The 20,040-nt window shown below is 38.9% G+C and overlaps 1 protein-coding gene across 8 annotated transcripts in view; it reads right to left on the minus strand.

Moving 5' to 3' along the window:
• Window positions 1-20,040, minus strand: part of Ppp6r3 (protein phosphatase 6 regulatory subunit 3) — a 153,387-nt gene that overhangs the window by 57,394 nt on the left and 75,953 nt on the right. For all 8 annotated transcript variants that reach the window (XM_004627125.2, XM_004627127.2, XM_023710637.1 and 5 more), the window contains exons 6-8: window positions 17,628-17,693; window positions 15,200-15,312; window positions 7,269-7,382 (exon numbers count right to left, since the gene is read on the minus strand). In XM_004627125.2, the coding sequence (XP_004627182.1) occupies window positions 7,269-7,382; window positions 15,200-15,312; window positions 17,628-17,693 (293 nt within the window). The remainder of the gene's footprint in view (window positions 1-7,268; window positions 7,383-15,199; window positions 15,313-17,627; window positions 17,694-20,040) is intronic.

Here is a 20,040-nt window from a genome sequence, read left to right on the forward strand (position 1 = left end):
CACACTATTGAAAAAGGATATGTAGGTATCCTTTTTCAATGTTATGTTCAAATATTTCCATTTTAAAATTGAGTTTTCTCTTTATTCTTTCTGTATGTAGATACAATTTCTCACAAGATTGTGAAATATTTTCTGGCATCCCCCCCACACCGCCCCGCATGTGCCACCATGCCTGACTTTCATCTTTTCGGAGTTAGATGTAGCTGCAGTGGCAATATTGTAACTTTTGGGGTATTTTGTTGAGTTAGTCTTTTAGATACCCCAGCCTTGTATGTATGTATTTTTATCTATTTGGTATAGGGTCTCACTACACAGCTCAGACTTGTAATCCTCCTGTTTTCAGCCTCCCCAGTGCTGGGATTACAGGCATGCGCTACCACGCCCAGTCTCAGAGGCTGGTTCAGCACATACCGCCCCCACCCCCGCCACCTTGTTTTTTTGACTACCTACAAAGATCAGGCTGGTGTAGAAATGTTTTTCCCTGGTAGCAAGAATCAAGTTCAGGATCTCACATTTGCCAGGCAGGTGCTTGTGTTGCTAAGTTATATCCATGGCCCTGACTTTGTCTTTTAATAGTCTTTCAATGAATAGAATTTAATATTTTTAAATTATATTATAATATAGTAGTTTGAGTTGTCAACTTTTCTTCTGCAGTCCTTGGGACTGAACCCAGGTCCTCATGCATGCCTGTCAAAAGTCTCTATTTCAGTCACTGCAAAAATTTTCTTACATGTCAAGTATTGACAATGTATCGTAAGAAAAATCTGTCTAGCTTTGTGTAAAAGACTATTCCTGTTTTCTTCTGAACTTTCAATTTTATGATGTTTAGTTATCTGATCTATTTCAAGCTAATTTCTATATAATCCGCAAGATACATATGGAGTTTCAATTTTTTTGCATACACCTATACAACAGATATACGATCATTTGTTGAAATGTTTTTCTTTCTTTACTGAACCTGCTTGCATATTTTCGTCCAAAACTCTGTAAGTGTGGGTCTCTACTTCTGAACTCTATTCTGTTCCAGGGATATATAAGTCTATTCTTTTACCACACTACCCTATTACAAAGCTCTGTAAATATAAAAACAGACCACATGCTAGCACATAAAGCATACTTAAGTAAATGCAAAAGAACCAAAATTTAATACATGTTTATTATTAAATCATAGTGCAATGAAACTAAAAATCAACTGCAAAGGAAACCAATTAATGGGTCACAGAAGTAATCAAGGAAGATCCTAGAATGAAATGACAATGCCTGTGGAATATACCAGAACTAATGGGACTACAGGAAATTAAACAATACTTAAGACTTTTTTTTTTCTTTTGGAGATAGGGTCTCACTACACAGTTCTGGCTGGCCTTGAGCTCACTTCATATGGCCCAGGTTGGTCTCAAATTCAGATCAATCCTCCCACCTCAGCCTCCCAAGTGCTGGGATTACAGGCATGCGCCACCACACCTGGTTAAACAATACATTCCTGAATAATTGATAAATCACAGATGAAATCAAAGAAGACAGTTCTTAGAGTAAACAATGCCAGTAGAACATACCACAACCTATGGGGCACAATTAAAGCAGCCCTAAGAGGGAAGTTTATACTTGTGAATGCTGATCAGAAAAACAGTGCAAGTGCAAACAAATACCCTAGAGGTGCACCTCAACATCCTGGAAAAAACAAGGACAACATAAACCTGTTCTCTGCTGGATACAGGCTGCAGGACACGTGTTCTTTCTTTCTTTTTTCCACCCCCCCCCCCCAAGTACTGGGGTTTGAATTCGGTACCTTAGGCTTGCGAAGCAGGTGCTTATGCCTGCTGAGCAATCTCCCCAACCCCAGGACATATGTTCAAGTGGGCTATTGGACTTAATGTCAACAGTTTTGGGGTCTGCTTATTCCCTCTCTTTCTTACCACCTGCTGTATCTGTCAAGGACCTGGTAGAATGGTTTTTGTCTCTGATGTCCCATGCTGTGTTCCCCTGGAGGTGGGGCACTGCTTCTAGGCCTAAGGTCTCATCTCTCCCAAGGTGGTGAGGGGGCTACTGTTCTCACATATATAGTGGTGGGGTTTGGTTTGCTCTCTCACATGGGAACTGCATTCTCCTCAAAATTCTCCTCGGTCAAAATTCTTATGGTGCTATTCTAAACCTCTAACATGAAGGTTAGAAATTTTGGGAAGTTTTAGGAGGCAGAGCTTTTGGGGAGTTAATTAGTTCAAGTATTGAATCCTCATGAATGGGATTAGCATCCTAATAAGAAGAGAACAGGGCTGGTGAGATAGCTCAGCAGACTTAAGTGCCTGCTTTGGCAAGCAAAGGCACCAGGGGTTTGATCCCCAATTCCACATGCCACACCGGCGTCATCCCTGGGGCATGCTGAGCCGGTGAACAAGTCTGGGTATGGTGGTGCACTCCTGTAATCCCAGCAGTGGGGAGGCTGAAAATAGGAGGATCACTATGAGTCTGAGCTGCACAGTGAGACCCTATACCAAATACATTAAAAAAAAAAAAAAAAAAAAGAAGAAGCAGCAGCAGCAAACAGTGTTTGCTTTCTCTCTGCCATGTGAAGATAGTATAAGAAGGCAGCCATTTGCAAATGACCAATCACTGCTAGTTCTTTGATGTTAGGCTTCTTAATCTAGAGACTGATTATGTGTTGTTTATACCCCCAGTCTATGGTAATCTGTTACAGCAACACAAACTAGAATACCTGTAAAAATTTCATGTGTAGGTCAAAAGAACATTCTGCTGTTCCTTGGGGAATGTTTAGCAAGTGTCAATCAGGTTGAGTAGACTGGTAGTATTGTTCAAGACATCTGTATTTTTAAGATTTTCTGCCTAAATGTTCTGCCAACTTCTATTTCTATTTTCTATGCAGAAAAATGACAAAAAATAGTACAGAATCTTCATTAATCCATACTCAGTTCCCTCTATTGATACCTTACATCAGTATTGTAGTTAAGTCAAAACAAACCAAACCAATATTGACACATACAATTAATTTATTCAGATTTTCATTTGTTTTTACCTAGTGCATTTTCTTGGTTTTAGAATCCCATCAAAGATATCATATCGTATTTAGTTATTGCATCATTATAGCCTGTTTTTTAAGTGTGACTTTTTTTATTACTTTACAGCTGAGTACTGGTCTTTTTTTTTTTTTGGCAGAACCGGGGATTGAACTCAGGGCCTTGCACTTGCTAGGGAAGCGCTTATTCCACTGAGCCATCTCCCCAGCCCTGAATACTGGTCTGGTCACGTATTTTAAAGGATACCCTTTTACCAGGGCAGGCTGGTGTTTTCCTGATGGTTTGAGGTCTTTGGGAGGAAGACCACAGGGCTAAAGTGCAATATCTAATACATAATGTCAAAGGCATGCAGTATCAATATGCCTTATCACTGCTGATGACTAATTACCTGGCTGAGACAGTGGGTCAAGTTTCTTCACTGAGAATTTACTCTTACTCTCTTTTCCCATACTGGAGACATCACTACAGGCAAACCACACCTAAAAAGTGGGGAGCTGGATTTTAGCTCCTTGAAGATGGAGTATCTACATAATCTATTTGATATTTTTTCTATTCTTAAATCATTTACTCACATCACTATGGACTTATGGTTGTATATAATACTATTTTGCTATAATACTAATTTATTGATATGCAAATTATCTCAGCTTCAGCCACAGGAAACTATCCTGTTGATAGCCAAACTTCCTGTTTGGCTCCAGTGTCTCTTTGACAGATGCCATCATTTGTGTGTGTGTGTGTGGGGGGGGAATAATCTGAACACTTTCTTAATTTCTGGCACTGCTAAGATATTTTAGACTTGTATGCTTAATGGTTTACCAATTTCTCAAAGAACCCCTGGTTTATCTAGTATCACTATAAATGTTCTCATAAGCCAAGATCTGAGTAGAGGGTCCTTGTTCCTAGTGCTTTGACATTATTTTTGGGCCCCTGAAGCTTACAAGCAACTACTTTCTTATTTAATTCTATTTTGTTATAGGTAACTTCTAATATCCTATGTTGTTTCTCCTCAATTATGTCAAAGTTTATCAATAAGCCCAGAGACATTCCTCATTTGTACTAATGCTTTTATATTTTTATGTGATTTCCTATCTCTCTGCTAAAACTTCTCTCTTTATATACTGTCCATTTGTTCCACAAGTCTTTAACATGACAATCATAATAAACTCTCTAACAGTTCTAATTTTTTTTCATGTACCAACATACCTGGCAATTTGGGCATTTTTTAGTTCAGTTCTATTATTGCTTGGGAGTGAGTTTGGTTCTTTCCATCTTACTTTTTGTGTCTATAATTTTTGGTTGATAAGTGGTAGCTGATGCAGAAGAACAGAAGCTAATGTATTAGTATAGGTGTAAGAACGGCTGTATCTCTTTTTTCCTAAGCATTTAGGTACTGGGGATTTGAATCAATCTAGTCAGAAGCTGGAAGTGCATTTGGGTGCTGTTACTATGATTTCTTTCAGGGCACAAAAGACTCACATCACTATGGACTTATGGTTGTGTATAATACTATTTTTGCTATAATACTAATTTACTGTTATGCAAATTATCTCAGCTTTAACCACAGGAAACTATCCTGTTGATAGCCAAACTTCCTGTTTGGCTCCAGTGTCTCTTTGACAGACGCCATCGTGTGTGTGTGTGTGTGTGTGTGTGTGTGTGTGTGTGTGTATTATCTAGTTACTGTGGATTCAGTTAGGACCAGTGTGCCAAGTTTTCCCCAATGTTCATTTCTCTATTGGTTTAAGATGTTCTCTTTAGCTTCTGTCACATGCCTTGGGAGAGTCTCCTTCCATGTACTAGCCTTTCCTCTAGCAGTAACCTTTTACTTGTTTCTCAATACCTAGAAATCTGGTAGAGGTAGAAGACAGGGGAAATGGCTCTGTTGTCCTGTCCTAGTCTTAATTTTAAGTGTCCCTGAGTCTGAGGCAGGGGATTCTCAGTTATCTTGCCCCTACTCCTGTGGCAGGGGACCTCTTGTAGTCTGGGCTTAAAATATGACCCTGCCTTTTCCATGGGCTAGTGCTTTTTTTTGCTGGTCCCTTCCTCCCAATACAAAGCATCTTCTCTATGTTTCACGGAGTTTGCTTCCCTTTTCCCAGAGGCTTAAAAATTTTATTCAAGGGGCCTGCCCCTTAGCTCAGTTCTTTAAGTGCCTGCTTCAACAAAGCAGTCAGGCTCAGGTTGCTGTAGTTAGATCCCCAGAACTCAAGCCAGCCAAACCTGCCCTGAAGGCATTCGGAGAAAAAAAAAAAAAAAAAAAAAAACCAAAACCAAAAATCCTTGGCAGGGGAGATGGCTCAGTAGAATAAGCGCTTCCCTGGCAAGCGCAAAGGCCTGAGTTCAATCCCGGTTTCCGTTAAAAAAAAAAAAAAAAATTATTCAGTACTCTTGAAGGGGTGCTATGCAAATCCAAAGGTTCCCCTCTGCATTGGTGAGACCTACACTACAACTGAAACTTTCTTTCTTGCCTTGTCACTAAGTGTTTCTGAGGAAATGCAACTGCAAATTACCCTGGTGTCCACAGTTTTCAGACCTTCATTCCCTCTGCAATCTCAAATGATCTAGGAATCAAATAACCTACTACTGCTCTGCTCCAATACACTTTGTCTTTTCAAGACAGGATGTCATTGTGCAGTTCAGGCTGGTCTTCAACCTACTTTGTAGTACAGGCTGACCTTAAACTTCCAAAGACACTCCTGCCTTAGCCTCTTGACTGTTGTGATTACAGGCATGTCCATGCCACCACACCTGGCTCCAACACTCTTACTTAAAAAAAAAAAAAAAAAAAAAAATCTAAGCTGTAATTTCAGAAAGATGATAAAATTGTATGATAATGTACCTCAGTTGCTAGTTTAATAACTGAAATATGCACTATTTTGTCCCTTATTTTCTGAGCTTTGTTAAAATCATTAGGAATTCACTTCATTATTTTCAACACTTACCTTATTTCAATTATTTATTCTTAAGCTTAAATTTTGTTATCATGCTATTTTGACATCCCTGTTTCTTGACTGTCACTTAATCAAGAATGTTTCCATGTCCACAACCTTGCTGTTTTCCCATGATTAGTTTATAAACGAGATGCCTAGCAATCTGACTGGCTTCATAAATGGCCCACTGTTCTTACCTACTTTTAAGATTTATTTATACCTGCGATTCTGAAATCTTATCAAGATGAAGCTAAAATCAAGTCTTAAATATTTAATTTGCTTGGAATTCAATAAACCTTGTAGTTTGAGAGTAAAATGTTGGCTAGAAATTTCCCTTTATTAATCTTTAAAAAAACTATCTTGGGGCCAGGGATATAGCTCAGCATCATAAGCACCTGCCTGGCAAGAACAAGGTCCCAAGTTTGATACATGGTACTGCTAAAAGAAGAAAAGGGTTGGTGAGATAACCATGCCAGCCCTGCCCCTGGGGCATACTGAGCTGGTTACTAAGACCGAGTGCGGTAGCACATGCCTGTAATTCCAGCCCTCAGGAGGCTATTGAGGATCACTACGAGTCTGAGCTGTGTAGAGACCCTGGACCAAATATACTTAAAAAAAAAAAAAAAAAAGAAAAGAAAATAGTAAAATTTTGGGGCTGGGGAAGATAGCTCAGTGGTCTAAGCACTTGCCTGGCCAAGTGCAAGGTCCTGGGTTTGATCCCTAGTACTGCATGCTGTAGTGGCACATGCCTGTAATCCCAGTGCAGGGAAGGCTGAGGCAGGAGGATCAGTATGAGTCTGAGCTGTACCAAATAAATAAGTAGGCTTTTTTAGAAAATAAGAAAAAACTGTCTTTTCTGATTATGTTGTATAATTGTTTTTTCTTTCTTATGTAAAACTTTATACTTTTTCTCAGATTTCTTTCTTAAATCACAGTAGTCAAATAAGTACACAGCCCCCAACCAACATGTTTTCAAACCTGTAAGCAATAGTGACTGCAATGGCTTTAAAGCAAAACCATCAAGATACTCATATGCTACTACCTGTAGAGTAACTTAAATTGCTTAACTTACTTAAAATACGATTTACTAAGGAAGACATACAAAATTGCAGATACAATCTCTAAATCACAACATACTTGAAGCAGTACCAACAAATGGCCCTCCCATTATTACCTACAAGATTAAACCAACCATCAACAAAGCAGGAATTTGGGAAAATGAGGCTAGTAAACTTGTTTTAACTTAGCTAAAAACAAAACGAAAGCAACACGGATTGTTTCACAAAACAAAAGGAAAGCTTACGTTGGTCGCCGTGTCTCAAGCAGAGTCAGCAAAATCTGGATTGCACTGACTATGGCCGATTCATTTTTCTCCTTGTGGAAAATATTTGATAGAAGCTGTTCTATGATTTCTTGCCTAGAGAAATAAATAAAGTCAAGCATTAATTGCAAGATCATGTAACACTTGCATATAAGAGTTCATCTACTCATGGACACATTCATTTTGCTTAAGAATTTATTTTTTAGTACCAGGGATTGTACTTAAGACCTTGTGCTTGCCAAGTAGGCGCTTATGCCACCAAGCTATCTCCCTGGCCCTAAGAATTTATTTTAGTATACTTATTAAAATAAACAATTGATTTTGTTTAGTTTAAATGCAAATCAGGCCAATCAGATACACACACACACACACACACACACACACACACACACACCCCTACTTCTTCTCAGCAAAATAATTTGAACTCTGATTGCCTTTGCCAATCTTGTTGATAGTCAACAAATTTCCAGGCTGGAAGTCACCTCTTTATGAGATTAAGATGGAAGAAGTGAATATTGCAGAGGGTCTGAAGACTTAAAATATTTCACCCCCCACAGAAGAAGATAAAATTTTCAAAAAGGCCTATTAGAAAGCATAAAGGTTGCCCCACAAATGTATGAAGTATAATTCACAAAGATCTAAAACAGATACAAAAGCAAACATCAACAGTTACCTTTTACTCTACAATTAAAATTTGGAAAATCAAAATAATGTAATAGCAATTAAATGGATCTGACTAACCTACTGCCAAAAAGCATGCTCTACAGCCTCTTCCATTACACTTCCCTCATGTGTACACTAGATCATGATTAACAAAATACAAGAGTAGTCAGTACTTAAATTTATATGGATATTCCCTAGGGAAATCTTAGTTTTTCAGGATCTCAGTGACTTTCCAAATGCATGTGAATTAGGAAAAGGAATCTCAGTTGTGGTGGCACACCTCTATAACCTCAGTACTGAGGGAGGATAGGGAAGGAGGATCTCAACTATCAGCCCAGCTTGTTTGTCTCAAAATAAAAAAAAATTAAAAGGGGGTACAGTGGAAGTTCAGTGTAAGGGTTATTATGGGTGCTCCTGGTTGCTCGCCTGGCAGAGATGCCAGTCAGCCCCAAGGAAAAACTACACTGTTTTGTACATCAGCTCTCTTAATCCAAGGAGGAGATAATGGTTCTACTGGAAGTCAAAAGCAGATTTAATATATATCCTTCAGATGGTGACTAGCCCTAAAGGAGGCTGATACACCAAGCAATCATACATGTCCATACTGTCCTCATTCAACTGTAAAATTCTTACTATCAGAGAGCAAAATTAGTTCCATAACTAATGATGCTTCAAAGCAATGTCTAATAGGCCCAAGTCATTTCACAGCCACATCAAATTGGAATTCTGCCATATCCATGAGTGAATTCTAATGAACAACATAACCAGCAAAAATTTGAAGATTCAACAACACAGTAGCTATGCCACATTCTCAGTCCTACCTAGATATACAGCTTCCATCAAATACAAAAGAAATTGTAAAATGAAGCACTGAACTTGTCAAACAAGATCAAAGGAATGAATGGCTTCACATTCTTTAAATATGAGAGTACTTAGTTATAAGAGAGAATATAGTCTGTCAGAAAAATGAATACACACTTCAGGAAAAGAAAATTGCACCAAAAATTTTCATAATCCTTATATGGGAGACCCTAGAGGATGTCGGGTATCACAGACAACCTACCTCATTGCCAACCCATAGAGAAGAAATTGAAAATGCATGTGCAGCACTCTCAATAACCAAGTTTACCCAAGCAGCAGGTCACTGTAGTACTAAATGTCTGAAAGCTAATGGGTACAACTATGAGTACTCTCATAATGGTAGAGGCCAAAGGGAACCTGTATTAATCTCATTATATCTCAATAAATTTAGTATTTAAAATATTTTTATAAGTTTTTCTTTTCTTTAAGTATTTTTTGCAGGGGGCAGGCTCTATTTACTTTCCTATTACTTAAAACAGAATCCTCCCGCCCCGCTGCGTCCTGATCCGCTTTCCGACACCTTGAGCCCCTGGCTATGCTGGCATGTGATGCTCTCCTCAGCCAGAAGCCAGAGGATGGCACAGGGAGGACTCCAGACCAAGGCCTGGTGGAAGCAGCAGTGGCAGTGACAGCAGCTCCCAAGGAAGAGAATGAAAAAGGAAAAGCGATCGTTTCTGCCATCATTGCCTTTTGATGCTAACCTTTCTGAAAGAACCTCCACTGCCCAGGGACTTTCAGACCCTGCTGCTCCTAATCTTCAATCCTCTTCTGATCACTTTAGAACTAGGATTGACAGGTACTGGATTTATGGTACTGCTCATGAAAGCCAAGTTTGGGATGCACCGTGGAAGGCTCACAGCACAACTTTATTCATGAGATGCATTCATTAAATCTCATCTGAACTTCAGTAGCCATCAAATATTCCTGACTTTTCTCCCATCACTTCTGTTATTCACTGGAACAGACTTTCTCATTGCTTGGATTGTGATGTATACTTGTAAATTGTGGAGAAACACAAAGTATACAGAAGGTTCCACAAGTCTTAATACTGCTTAAAATAGAAGCCTGTGAACATGGAAAATACCGAAGTGAAAGTGATCCTTAAGTTCTCACTTTCCTTTTGATTGTTATACATTTCTATTTTTATTTCTTTCGAATTCTAATACTAGGGAGACTATACGATATTTACACATGTGTGTCTGGTTTATTTCACTTGTGAGTGTATGTTCAAGTGGCACCCACTTAAATATAAAGGCTTTGAATTTATCATCCTTTGTAGCTGAGTAACACTCCGTTATATAGGGGTACCACATCTTTTTCATCCATTCCTCGGGTGACAGGCATCTTGGTGGTTTCCAGGATTTGGCTTTCACAAACTGTGCTACTATGAACATAGGTGAATATATATCACTATGATGTGAAGTTTTCAGTTCCTCTGGGAAATTCTCTGCAGCAGGATAGCTGGTTTGAATGGTATTTCCAGTCCTAGTTTTTTGAGGAGTCTCCACACTGATTTCCACAATGGTTGCACCAGTCTGCATTCCCACTAGCAGTGGAGAAAGGTTCCCTTTTCCCCACAGCCTCTCCAGCATTTGTTGTTGGCTGATTTCTTACAATGGCCATGCTTTCTGGGGTGAGATGGTATCTCAGTGCTGTTCTGATTTGCATTTCATGGATGGCTAGCGATGTGGAGCATTTCTCATGTATTTATTCACTTCTTTAATTTCAGCCTCTGAGAAGTGTGTGTTCATTTCACATGCACATTTCTGGATTGGGTCTTTAAATTTTGGGGCCCTAATTTTTTTTAATTCTTTGTAAATTCTATAGTGCAGACCTTTGAGTGCTTCTTAAGAATTTTTTCTCAATTTGTGGGTTGTCTTTTCACTTTGTAAGTGGTTTCTTTTGACTTGCAAGAACTTCTCAATAAGAGGAGGTCCCACTTGCTAATTCTTTCAAGTATTACCTGTGCGATTTGTTTTTTGTTCATGAACTCTTTGCCTACCCCTGGATCTTCAGGGGTTCCTCCTGCTTTCTCTTCAGGAGATTTAGTGTTTCTGTTCTGGTGTTTGCATCTTTGATCCATTTTGACTTTGACTTGGTTCATGGTGACAGACCTCAGTCAAGATTTGGTTTTCTGCAGGTGGAGAGCCAGTTTCTCCAGCACCATTTCATAAAGAGGCTTTAAGATTTCTTCCAGTAAGCATGTTTGGCTCCTTTTTAAACTTTAAATGAATAGGCATTTAAAGTTACCTGTGACATGCTAATAACCATTGTGACAATGTGTCATAATACCCATTATGATGTAACCACGAAATCCTAATAACCATCATTACGAAAATATGTTATTGACATAGCCATGGTGACGTGTCCATGACATCTCAATAACTATTATGATAGAAACATGATATATAATACCAATATTTAGGTTAACTTGGCATCCAGTGAGCATTATGACATGAGAACACAATATTAACAATGATGATGCAAACATGACATGCTAATATGCCTTATGAGCTAACAGTGACATTCTAGTACCCATTATGAAGCAAACATGACATTCTAAACCCCCTTGTGCATAAAACTGATGTACTAATACAAATTGTGATGTAAACAGGACATGATAATAATGATCGTGAGGTGAGCATTACATTGTAATACCCATTTTAATACAAACAGGAAAAGATAATATCCATTTGAAGGTAACCACAGCATCATCACACCCACTATGATGCAAATAGGACATGATAATAACAATTATGAGCTAATCATGACATCAAATACCCATTATGAGGTAGCCATTACACCCTAATACCCATTACGATGCAAACCTAACATGATAATTCTCACTATGAGGTAACTGTAGCATCCTAATACCCTTTATCATGCAAACAGGAGACCAGTATGAGATAACCATGACAGCATAATGCGCACTGTAAGGTAATGATGATTTTCTTTTTTGGGGGGGCTCTGAATGCCCTCAGGGCATGTGTGCCTGGCTTTAGTTGTGGGGATCAAACCACAGCAACCTGAGCCTGACAGCTTTGTTGAAGCAGCCACTTAAAGAACTGAGCTAAGGGGCAGGCCCCCATAATGATTTTCTAACACCCATTATGATGCAAACATGACATCATAATAAAAATTTTGAAACAATTTGGATGGGTGAAAGAAGGAAATAAAGAAGGGAACAGAAAAAACATATACACAAAAGAGATGTGACAGTTATACTACTAATTTCTTTTAGTTCAGTAAAAATGTTTGTGCTTACAATGTTAGATCAATTATGCATATGTATGTCTTGCAGTCTGAGCACTACTTTGAAGATAACAACATACAATATATTAACCATTGTTAATCTCCCATTTTATTTTGAATTTCTGTATTATTGTCTTTTCTCTTTAAAATAAAAAAACAAGAAAAAAATTTGAAATAAAAAAGAGTCCTACGTAGGTGTTAGTAAAATTTATGATTAAATTGTTTATGCACCAAGTTTGTAAGGTTCTTTACCTGTATCGTTGGGACAATAGCTCACATTGTTTGTTTTTGTATTTTTTTAGTAAGGGTCTATGGGTCTCACTACTTAGCTCGGACTCATAGTGATCCTCCTGTTTTCAGCCTCCCAAAGAACTGGGATTACAGGCCCAAGTCTCAGTGTTCCCCATGGGCGGGGCTGGCACCGCAGATGGCGATCAAACCCGGCCCCTGCATCTGGCTAAGCAGGCGCTTTAGTCCACTGAACTATTTGGTTGGCCATGGCTTTTGTTTTTTATACAGGAGGCCACAAGTAATTGGCTCAAATGGAATTAAAATCTAACTTGTTGTAAATTCAGTATGCAGAATGAAAAGGTACACAATCCAATTTTTAGATTACTGCTTCATGAATCTTTGAATTTCAAACTTTTACAGGAGCAATACATGAAATGCATCCAATTAAGTATTTGTTATCAAAATACTTTGAAACATTTAAGTGCCGATTTCCTGATCCCAAAGATCCACTATCATTCTCTTTAACCTTAACTCATTTCAAACATATGCTAATCTACACTTATTTCTATGTAAGTGATACATGTACAGTGATGAACAATGTGTGGGATGACATAGGTAACTTCATTATTATGTGCTGTGAAATAACTTTCCTAATACAAAGTACAATAATTACATTATTCATTAAATATATAGATGCTACACATTAGAATGTAATGTATTTATTAAATATACAGAGATGCTATTTTGATTAGTAAAAGTCTTCTAAACTCATAGAAGTCTCAACAGAAACAAAAGAGCAAACTGTCACAATGCAGGTATGTGAGTAATTAGAGAGGTTAAAAGATTGGGAAGCAATGTTATAAAGCCTCCCCACTACTAAGTGCAGTGAAGGTTTTTAGATAAATAAATATTTATTTATTTTGGAGGAATAAAAGGTCTTGCTACACAGTTTAGACTCATAATGATCCTCCTGTCTCAGCCTCCTCAGTGCTGGGATTACAGGTGTGCGCCACCACACCCAGTTCTGAGGCTGGCACAGTGCCCCCAGGATTCTAGGGATCAAACTCAGGACCTTGTGCTCACCAGGCAGGCACTTATGCCACCAAGCTATCTCCCCAGCACTGGTGAAAGTTTTATATTGAGTGATATCACAGGGCTGGTGACTCAGCAGGTCTATATATTTGAAGAAATTTAATATTTTATGATATAGACTGTGCATATACTTGAATTCATTTCCAAAATTATAGTTGTCTGACTCAGAACTAAAGATACAGTTTTGAAATATTAAGAAAAGTACACACACTGGGGCTGGAGAGATGGCTCAGTGGTCTAAAGCACCTACTTGGAACAAGCTTGGCAAAGCACAGGGACCGCGGTTCAATCCTCCAGCACCACATGCCAGCCAGCCGCGCCCCCTGGTGGGCTGAGCTGGACACACACACATACACAAACACACACAATAAATAAATGTTAAAAAAAAAAAAAGGGTTTAAGAAAAGTACACACAGAGTTTTTAATGGCTCTATGGCTCACACATTTGATTCAAATAAAACTGTGTGGATGAATGGCAGTGGTGGCCTTAAGGAACTTAAGAGACCATTAATGAACAGAGTGACATTCAAACTGAAGGCACACTGGCCACTTACTACACATGGATATCAATCAATAGTCAAAATGTCACTTAATCTGATTTAAATACATGCTGGATTTAAAGACTGCACACAAAAAAAATTAAACCACATGTAGCTTTTATTATGTCTGTGTTCGACAGCATTGGGGTAAGCCATATGAAACTGTTAATACTTAACACTTTTTTGGCTATGCAAGCAGAAGTTTTATAAGGTTTAACCCAATAGTATAACTAGTATATGGGTGTAGAAGGTCTTGTATGTTTAAAAGGAGTGCATGTGCCATTTTACTCGGCAGCTTGTAATGTTGTAGTTTTGCTACTTCAGAGAATAGATCAAATTCATGCTTTTCTGCCATATATGCTGGCAATACATAACGAGTATCATGTTTACAATAAGCAATACTGTCTCTAATTTATTCCTTAACTGTCTCAGGCTTACCAGGGAAAGACACACCAGTGTTTTATTTTGACAAAAGAATAATCCCCAGCAGCACCGCCTACCCAAAAAAAGCCAAAAGATGCAAAAGTGCCTCACTAGAGAGGAAGGGTAAAAAAGAGCAAAGACATTACAAGGAAAATGTTAACCTAATATGTACTCTCCAATTATTCATCCAAAGTAGGGATCATTTTTTTCTATTAACACACTCAGACTGGGTTATAATTTGTGTTTCACTGCGTGGCTGCTTCAACAACCAGTGATACACATCTGACTTCTAGCTACAGTTGTACAAATCACCTGGAATGTGTTAATTTTTAGCTGTTTGGATGCAAGTCAAATGCACACTGATGTTGATAGTAAACATTATTTTTCCTGAATATGTGAATACAGGAAAAAAACAGCATCTCATTTCTCAAGTATCTTCCTTTCAACATGATCTAACAGTTTAGGATGCCCCTTGTCATATGCAAAAATAAATCCTAGGAAGATCTGGGGGGAAAAAAACCTAACTGAAATAGGTAAAATTCACAGGCACACAAGACTACAGGTGTTGAACACAGCTGCGATGAGACAATCACATCTTAGGATGATTCCACACAAATCCACTCTATAGGTGTTTGAGACTTTCAAAGTCTACACATAAAATATTCACTTTCTTCCCACCAGTCTCCCCTGGGTGTCACAGATGCTATGAGAAGAAAAATAGGTTTCCCTCATTCACACCACCCACAGGGGTTTGCAGGACATGCCTTCTGGAACACTATACTTACCAATCACTCATAAAGTAATACATCAAACAGCATTAATGAGAACAATAAGAAAAAAATTTAAACATACTTTTCTAGAGTGGCAAGCAGGGGATCCGGTTCTGTACTGTTCTGAACTTGTAACATCTGGTCTCTGCTTAGGCGAACAATTTCACAAAGTGACTGTGAGGCATTTGAATGCCGCTAAAGGAAAAAAGGACAATTTCAACTATAAAGTCTGTTACACATTACCTTTATAAAAAGAAATGAAGGGGAAAGTGCTTAAGACATAATAAAAATTAACAGTGACCATATATATCTGTGAGCAGTTATACAAGAAGCATTTTATTGTTATAGGCTAATAATAAATTTTACTTCACAATAGTGTATAGTTTATCTTACTGTGTATAGGGAGATGTAATCAAAATTCTGGCAAGGAAGTTTCTACAATACTTGAAAAGAAATATCCCCAAAATATACTCTTAACAGCATACACAGATACACTGGCTTTAAAAAACAACTCCCCACACAACCTCCCCAGCATATAAGTTTTGTAGAAGATAGCAATGGCTAAAAAAATAGTGTCCTCTGGTGGTATGGCTTGTGCTTGTCTCATTGGACAGCTCTGAAACCTCACCATCCACATTCACTAGATTTTGAGCCATGTTAAACAGCTGAACTCAAAGCCTGAGAAAAAGCATACTCCAGCAGAGACAGCAACAAATACCAGAGTATATACACCCACTGACTAGAATCAGGAACCTGGTCAGCATGGTCTTGTTTTGACTGATTGATTTTGCAGTACCAGGGATTGAACTCAGGGTCTTGCGCTTGCCAGGCAAGCTCTTATTCTACTGAGCTACCTCCCCGGCCCCAGTATGGTTTTAGAATGTAATTTTTCATTTAATACAAAACAGCAGTATCAATAAGACATTTGCCTTCTAAAAGGCAAAATTTCTTGTAAGTCAAGTAGAAAAAGTTGATGTCCACAATGCTTTGTCTTCCTCAAAAACCTTGCTGTAGAACTGGACTTCTCCTTTATTGATTTCTCCAAGACCTTGAAAGAGGTCTAATATTTTGTTACACAATCAAACTACTGTGTTCAAAGTATGAAACTAGTGAGGAATAAGCCTTGTTTGCAGACATTTACCACTCACAAATGGAGAAGGCCCTGCTCACATCATTGCTCATCATACTCTGCAGAGGCCAAAAATATCATTTGTGTAGTGTGCTCTTAGAATGACAGTGTTCCCTTGTCCACAAGGAGAGCACTTAACACCTCAACTAGCCTGCAAGTTTTCTAGACAGGGGTGCAAATATTCTTTAGCATTCGGTACAGACATACCCTGGGATGCATGAAGAACATCATTAGCTCTGGCAACCATAACAACTACTGCAAGGGAGCATGTACTGTACTGTCCCAAAAGGGAATGAGAAAGTAACAAGTCCCTCTAAAAGCTTGCTTGCTGGCCTGCCTCTCCCCTGCCTCTTGTATTCGATAGTGTCTCACTACGCAGCTTGGACTTGTAGTGATTCTCCTGTTGTCAGCCTCCCCGGGGCTGAGATTATAGGTGTGCAGCACCACACCCAGTCTCTGTGGCCTGCTCAGCATGCTCAGGGATGGGGCCAGTGTGTCATGTGGTGCTAGGGATCGGACTTTGGTTCCTAGGCACTTTAGATATACTCCAGGTACTGCTTTTCAATGAACCAGAGGGAAAAGAGACTAGATGCATCTCCAGAGAACATTCACACTTAGAAAGTGAATATCCTCTGGTTACACAATTCTTTTGTTCTGTTCCTCCACTGTGCTTAAGTCGCCATCCGAACATGAGAACTCAGGCTGCAAAACACATCCTTTTCCTTCTCTGTGGACATGAGGTTGAACCACACAGAACTGCCATGTCTGTAGATAATAAATGTTTACCAAGGCAATATCATAAGGTTTGGCCTGGCACTTGAAGTGACAACCTTACAGACCTCAGAAACACATACCCATTTGTCTTGAAAGGCAACCCCTTAGCATAGGGCTCAGGCTGTGACCTCCAACTTCAGCTTCAATCCCATTGCCAAGTTAATGGTTAGCACCCAGGGCAAAGGCCAAACCTGTTGGAGCTTAAAGGCCAGGACCTGGAAGTATATAACCAAGTCACTACAGGGGCTCAGTGGTGACTAAGATACTGCTGTGCTGTCTGCAAAGCTTTTGCCAGAGCATAAAACACAAACGCAGACATGGCCACGTCATAAGTGTGGATAGAAATTTGGAGAGAAAGGGGGCAGGGTCAGCATGAAATCCTAGCTCTGGAAGGAGATATTGTAGAGCCCAGGAGCCTCCTGGCTTATATTCCTGGAAATTTTCTGGGTGTGTAATACTGTTCAGAAGACTGCCAACTTAAGAACACAGACTATCACTGTTCCACCTATCTTCTCTGACCACCTGCACATTTACACAAATATGTCTGTGCTCAAATAAACATAGTTCATTCTTAAAGTAAAACTTATAGTTACACAAGACAACTTACATCTTCTTCTTGTGATGGATGAACTATCTCCACAAGCCTCTGGATAATTTTCTCCTCATTTAACCACTGTAAAACACATTGCAGAAGTAATCATAGCAATGAGTGGCTCTTGTTCAAGCCCCAATGAAGATTAACACACTTGGAAATATCCATCACATTTTAAGTAGAATGTTACCGTTTCTCTGGACTTTGAACACTACAGAAAATTAAAAGTCCCCCAAGGAAAATTCCAGTGAATATATTAACAGTGACTAAGGCTACCATCAATACCCCAAGTTATAGTACCATATGCTAAATTTCTATACAACAGTCACTCAGCCACAACTAAACTTCCAGATATTGAGTACTCCAGGGATCTGACTTACATTAGGGAGCAGGTATTAGGAAGAAACAGATATATTTTTGGTAACAGTGTGTTGTGCTCTGAGCTTCAAAAGAATTCAGGAGAGCAATACTCAGCATAACCCCCAGGTTAAAACACACACACACACACACACACACACACACACACACACACAGCTTGGCACAGGGTGAACAAAAAAGAACTTGTAGACTCCAAAATCAAACCTACTTTATGAGGTCATGCTAGAAGCAGAATACATCTGCCCTGCTATGTTGGCAAAAAGTTATTACTATAAATATAGCAATCTTTTCTTTATCTCTCAATGAAATACAATGAATAAAACTATCGAGGGAACTGGCATAAGAAAAATTAAGGAAAAACCAATGGGTTTAATATTAGTTCTAAAGGGAAGCACCATAATAAACAACAAAACTTGCTACAGAAAAAGGCCACTGGGGCTGGGGAGATAGCTAGTTGGTCTAAGTGCCTGCCTGGCAAGCTCAAGGATCCAGGTTTGATCGCCGATACTGCATACCATGCCAGCCCCAGAACCCTGGGTGTGCCATGATGGTCCTCAAACCAGGCGTAGTGGTGCACGCCTAATAATCCCAGCACTGGGAAGGCTGAGACAGGAGGATCACTCTGAGTCCAAACTATATAGCGAGACCCTGTATTAAAAAAAACAAAACAAAAAGCCCCACAAACACACACACAATTTCAAAGGTTAAAGAAAGTAAAAACAGACTGGTGGTAAGGGGGAGGTTCAAACACAATTTGCTACAGACATGGAAAAGACTTGATGCCACTTCTGGTTCCTTAAAGAAAATGTATCAAATATGATTTAAAAAATTTTAAATGTGAATATCAATTACTCAGAAATTTTGTTAAAATAAAGATTCTGATTCAGTAGCAATGAGTGATATCTGACATGATTAAAAAACTCACATGTATGGTTTGAGATCACACTTTGAGTAAGTGTCTTAAAACAAAATAATAAACATTGTGTGGGAGTGAGTACTCCTGACCAACATGGGAGAAGCCACAAAACTGAAAATAGTGAACTTATAGATTCCTGGGCTTTTATACTTTCCACAGCTATTGGCAGGAACTCAGATTCCAAGTCTACTTTTATTCACTGTATAGTTTCTAACTAACTTCTAACCTCTTTATCAGCCACTACTCTCTTTCCAAAAAGCACATCTATTTCCTTAAACTGGGCCCTAAAACCAGAGGTGACCAAAGGAATAAATCCTTTATACCAAAACACACTGAATAATTCCCACCCATTAATAATCCAAATATAAAGGGGAACTGCTGCCTCCTTGTCCTCAACAGTCTCCCACAATCCTGAACCTCTTGAGAAAAGACTCAACTCTACAAAAACACCTAAAAAGAACCTATTGTCCCAATTTAAGGACTCTATCGCTAGGTGCATTCAGATAGTTTCTTCACAATGGATCACACAAATGCAGGTCTACCGAGCTCATCAGAGTGCACCTAGTCTGGATACCACCTGACAGGCCCTCCTGTCTCTCCAGGTATCCTAGGACTTAATAGTAAGCATTTTAAACAAAATCCATTTGCAAAGAGATGAGTAGGTTTCAAGGTTCCTGGGTTACAGACAGAACAGATATGGAACTGTTCTATCTAAAAAGGGGGAAATAGGGTAGAAGGGACACAACAAAAAGAAAAAGTACAAACAAGAAGCCCTGTTCTCAGGAAGTTCACACATTCCTGCTCTTCTAGAACCAATTCCACCTAAGATATCTATTTCCTCGAAAGGCAAACATCCTAAAATCACAATCTCTCTAAATTTTAAAATATATCTCTTTCCTTGTAATTTCTTTTTTACTCCTCATCCCTCACTCCTAGGTACAACTCTCCATTCTGATTTTCAGAGGCAGTCCTTTCTTCTTAGGAAAGCTTCAGAAGACATTCAGATGAGATTTAGAGGTCCTAAACTTTTTACTTTTGCAGTAACTTACTACCAGATCCACTGTTTTCTGACAAATCCTTAATCCATTCTACCTTAACACACACACACACACACACACACACACACACACACAC

Source organism: Octodon degus, unplaced genomic scaffold, assembly GCF_000260255.1.
Source record: "Octodon degus isolate 3935 unplaced genomic scaffold, OctDeg1.0 scaffold00018, whole genome shotgun sequence".
Lineage (NCBI taxonomy): Eukaryota > Metazoa > Chordata > Mammalia > Rodentia > Octodontidae > Octodon > Octodon degus.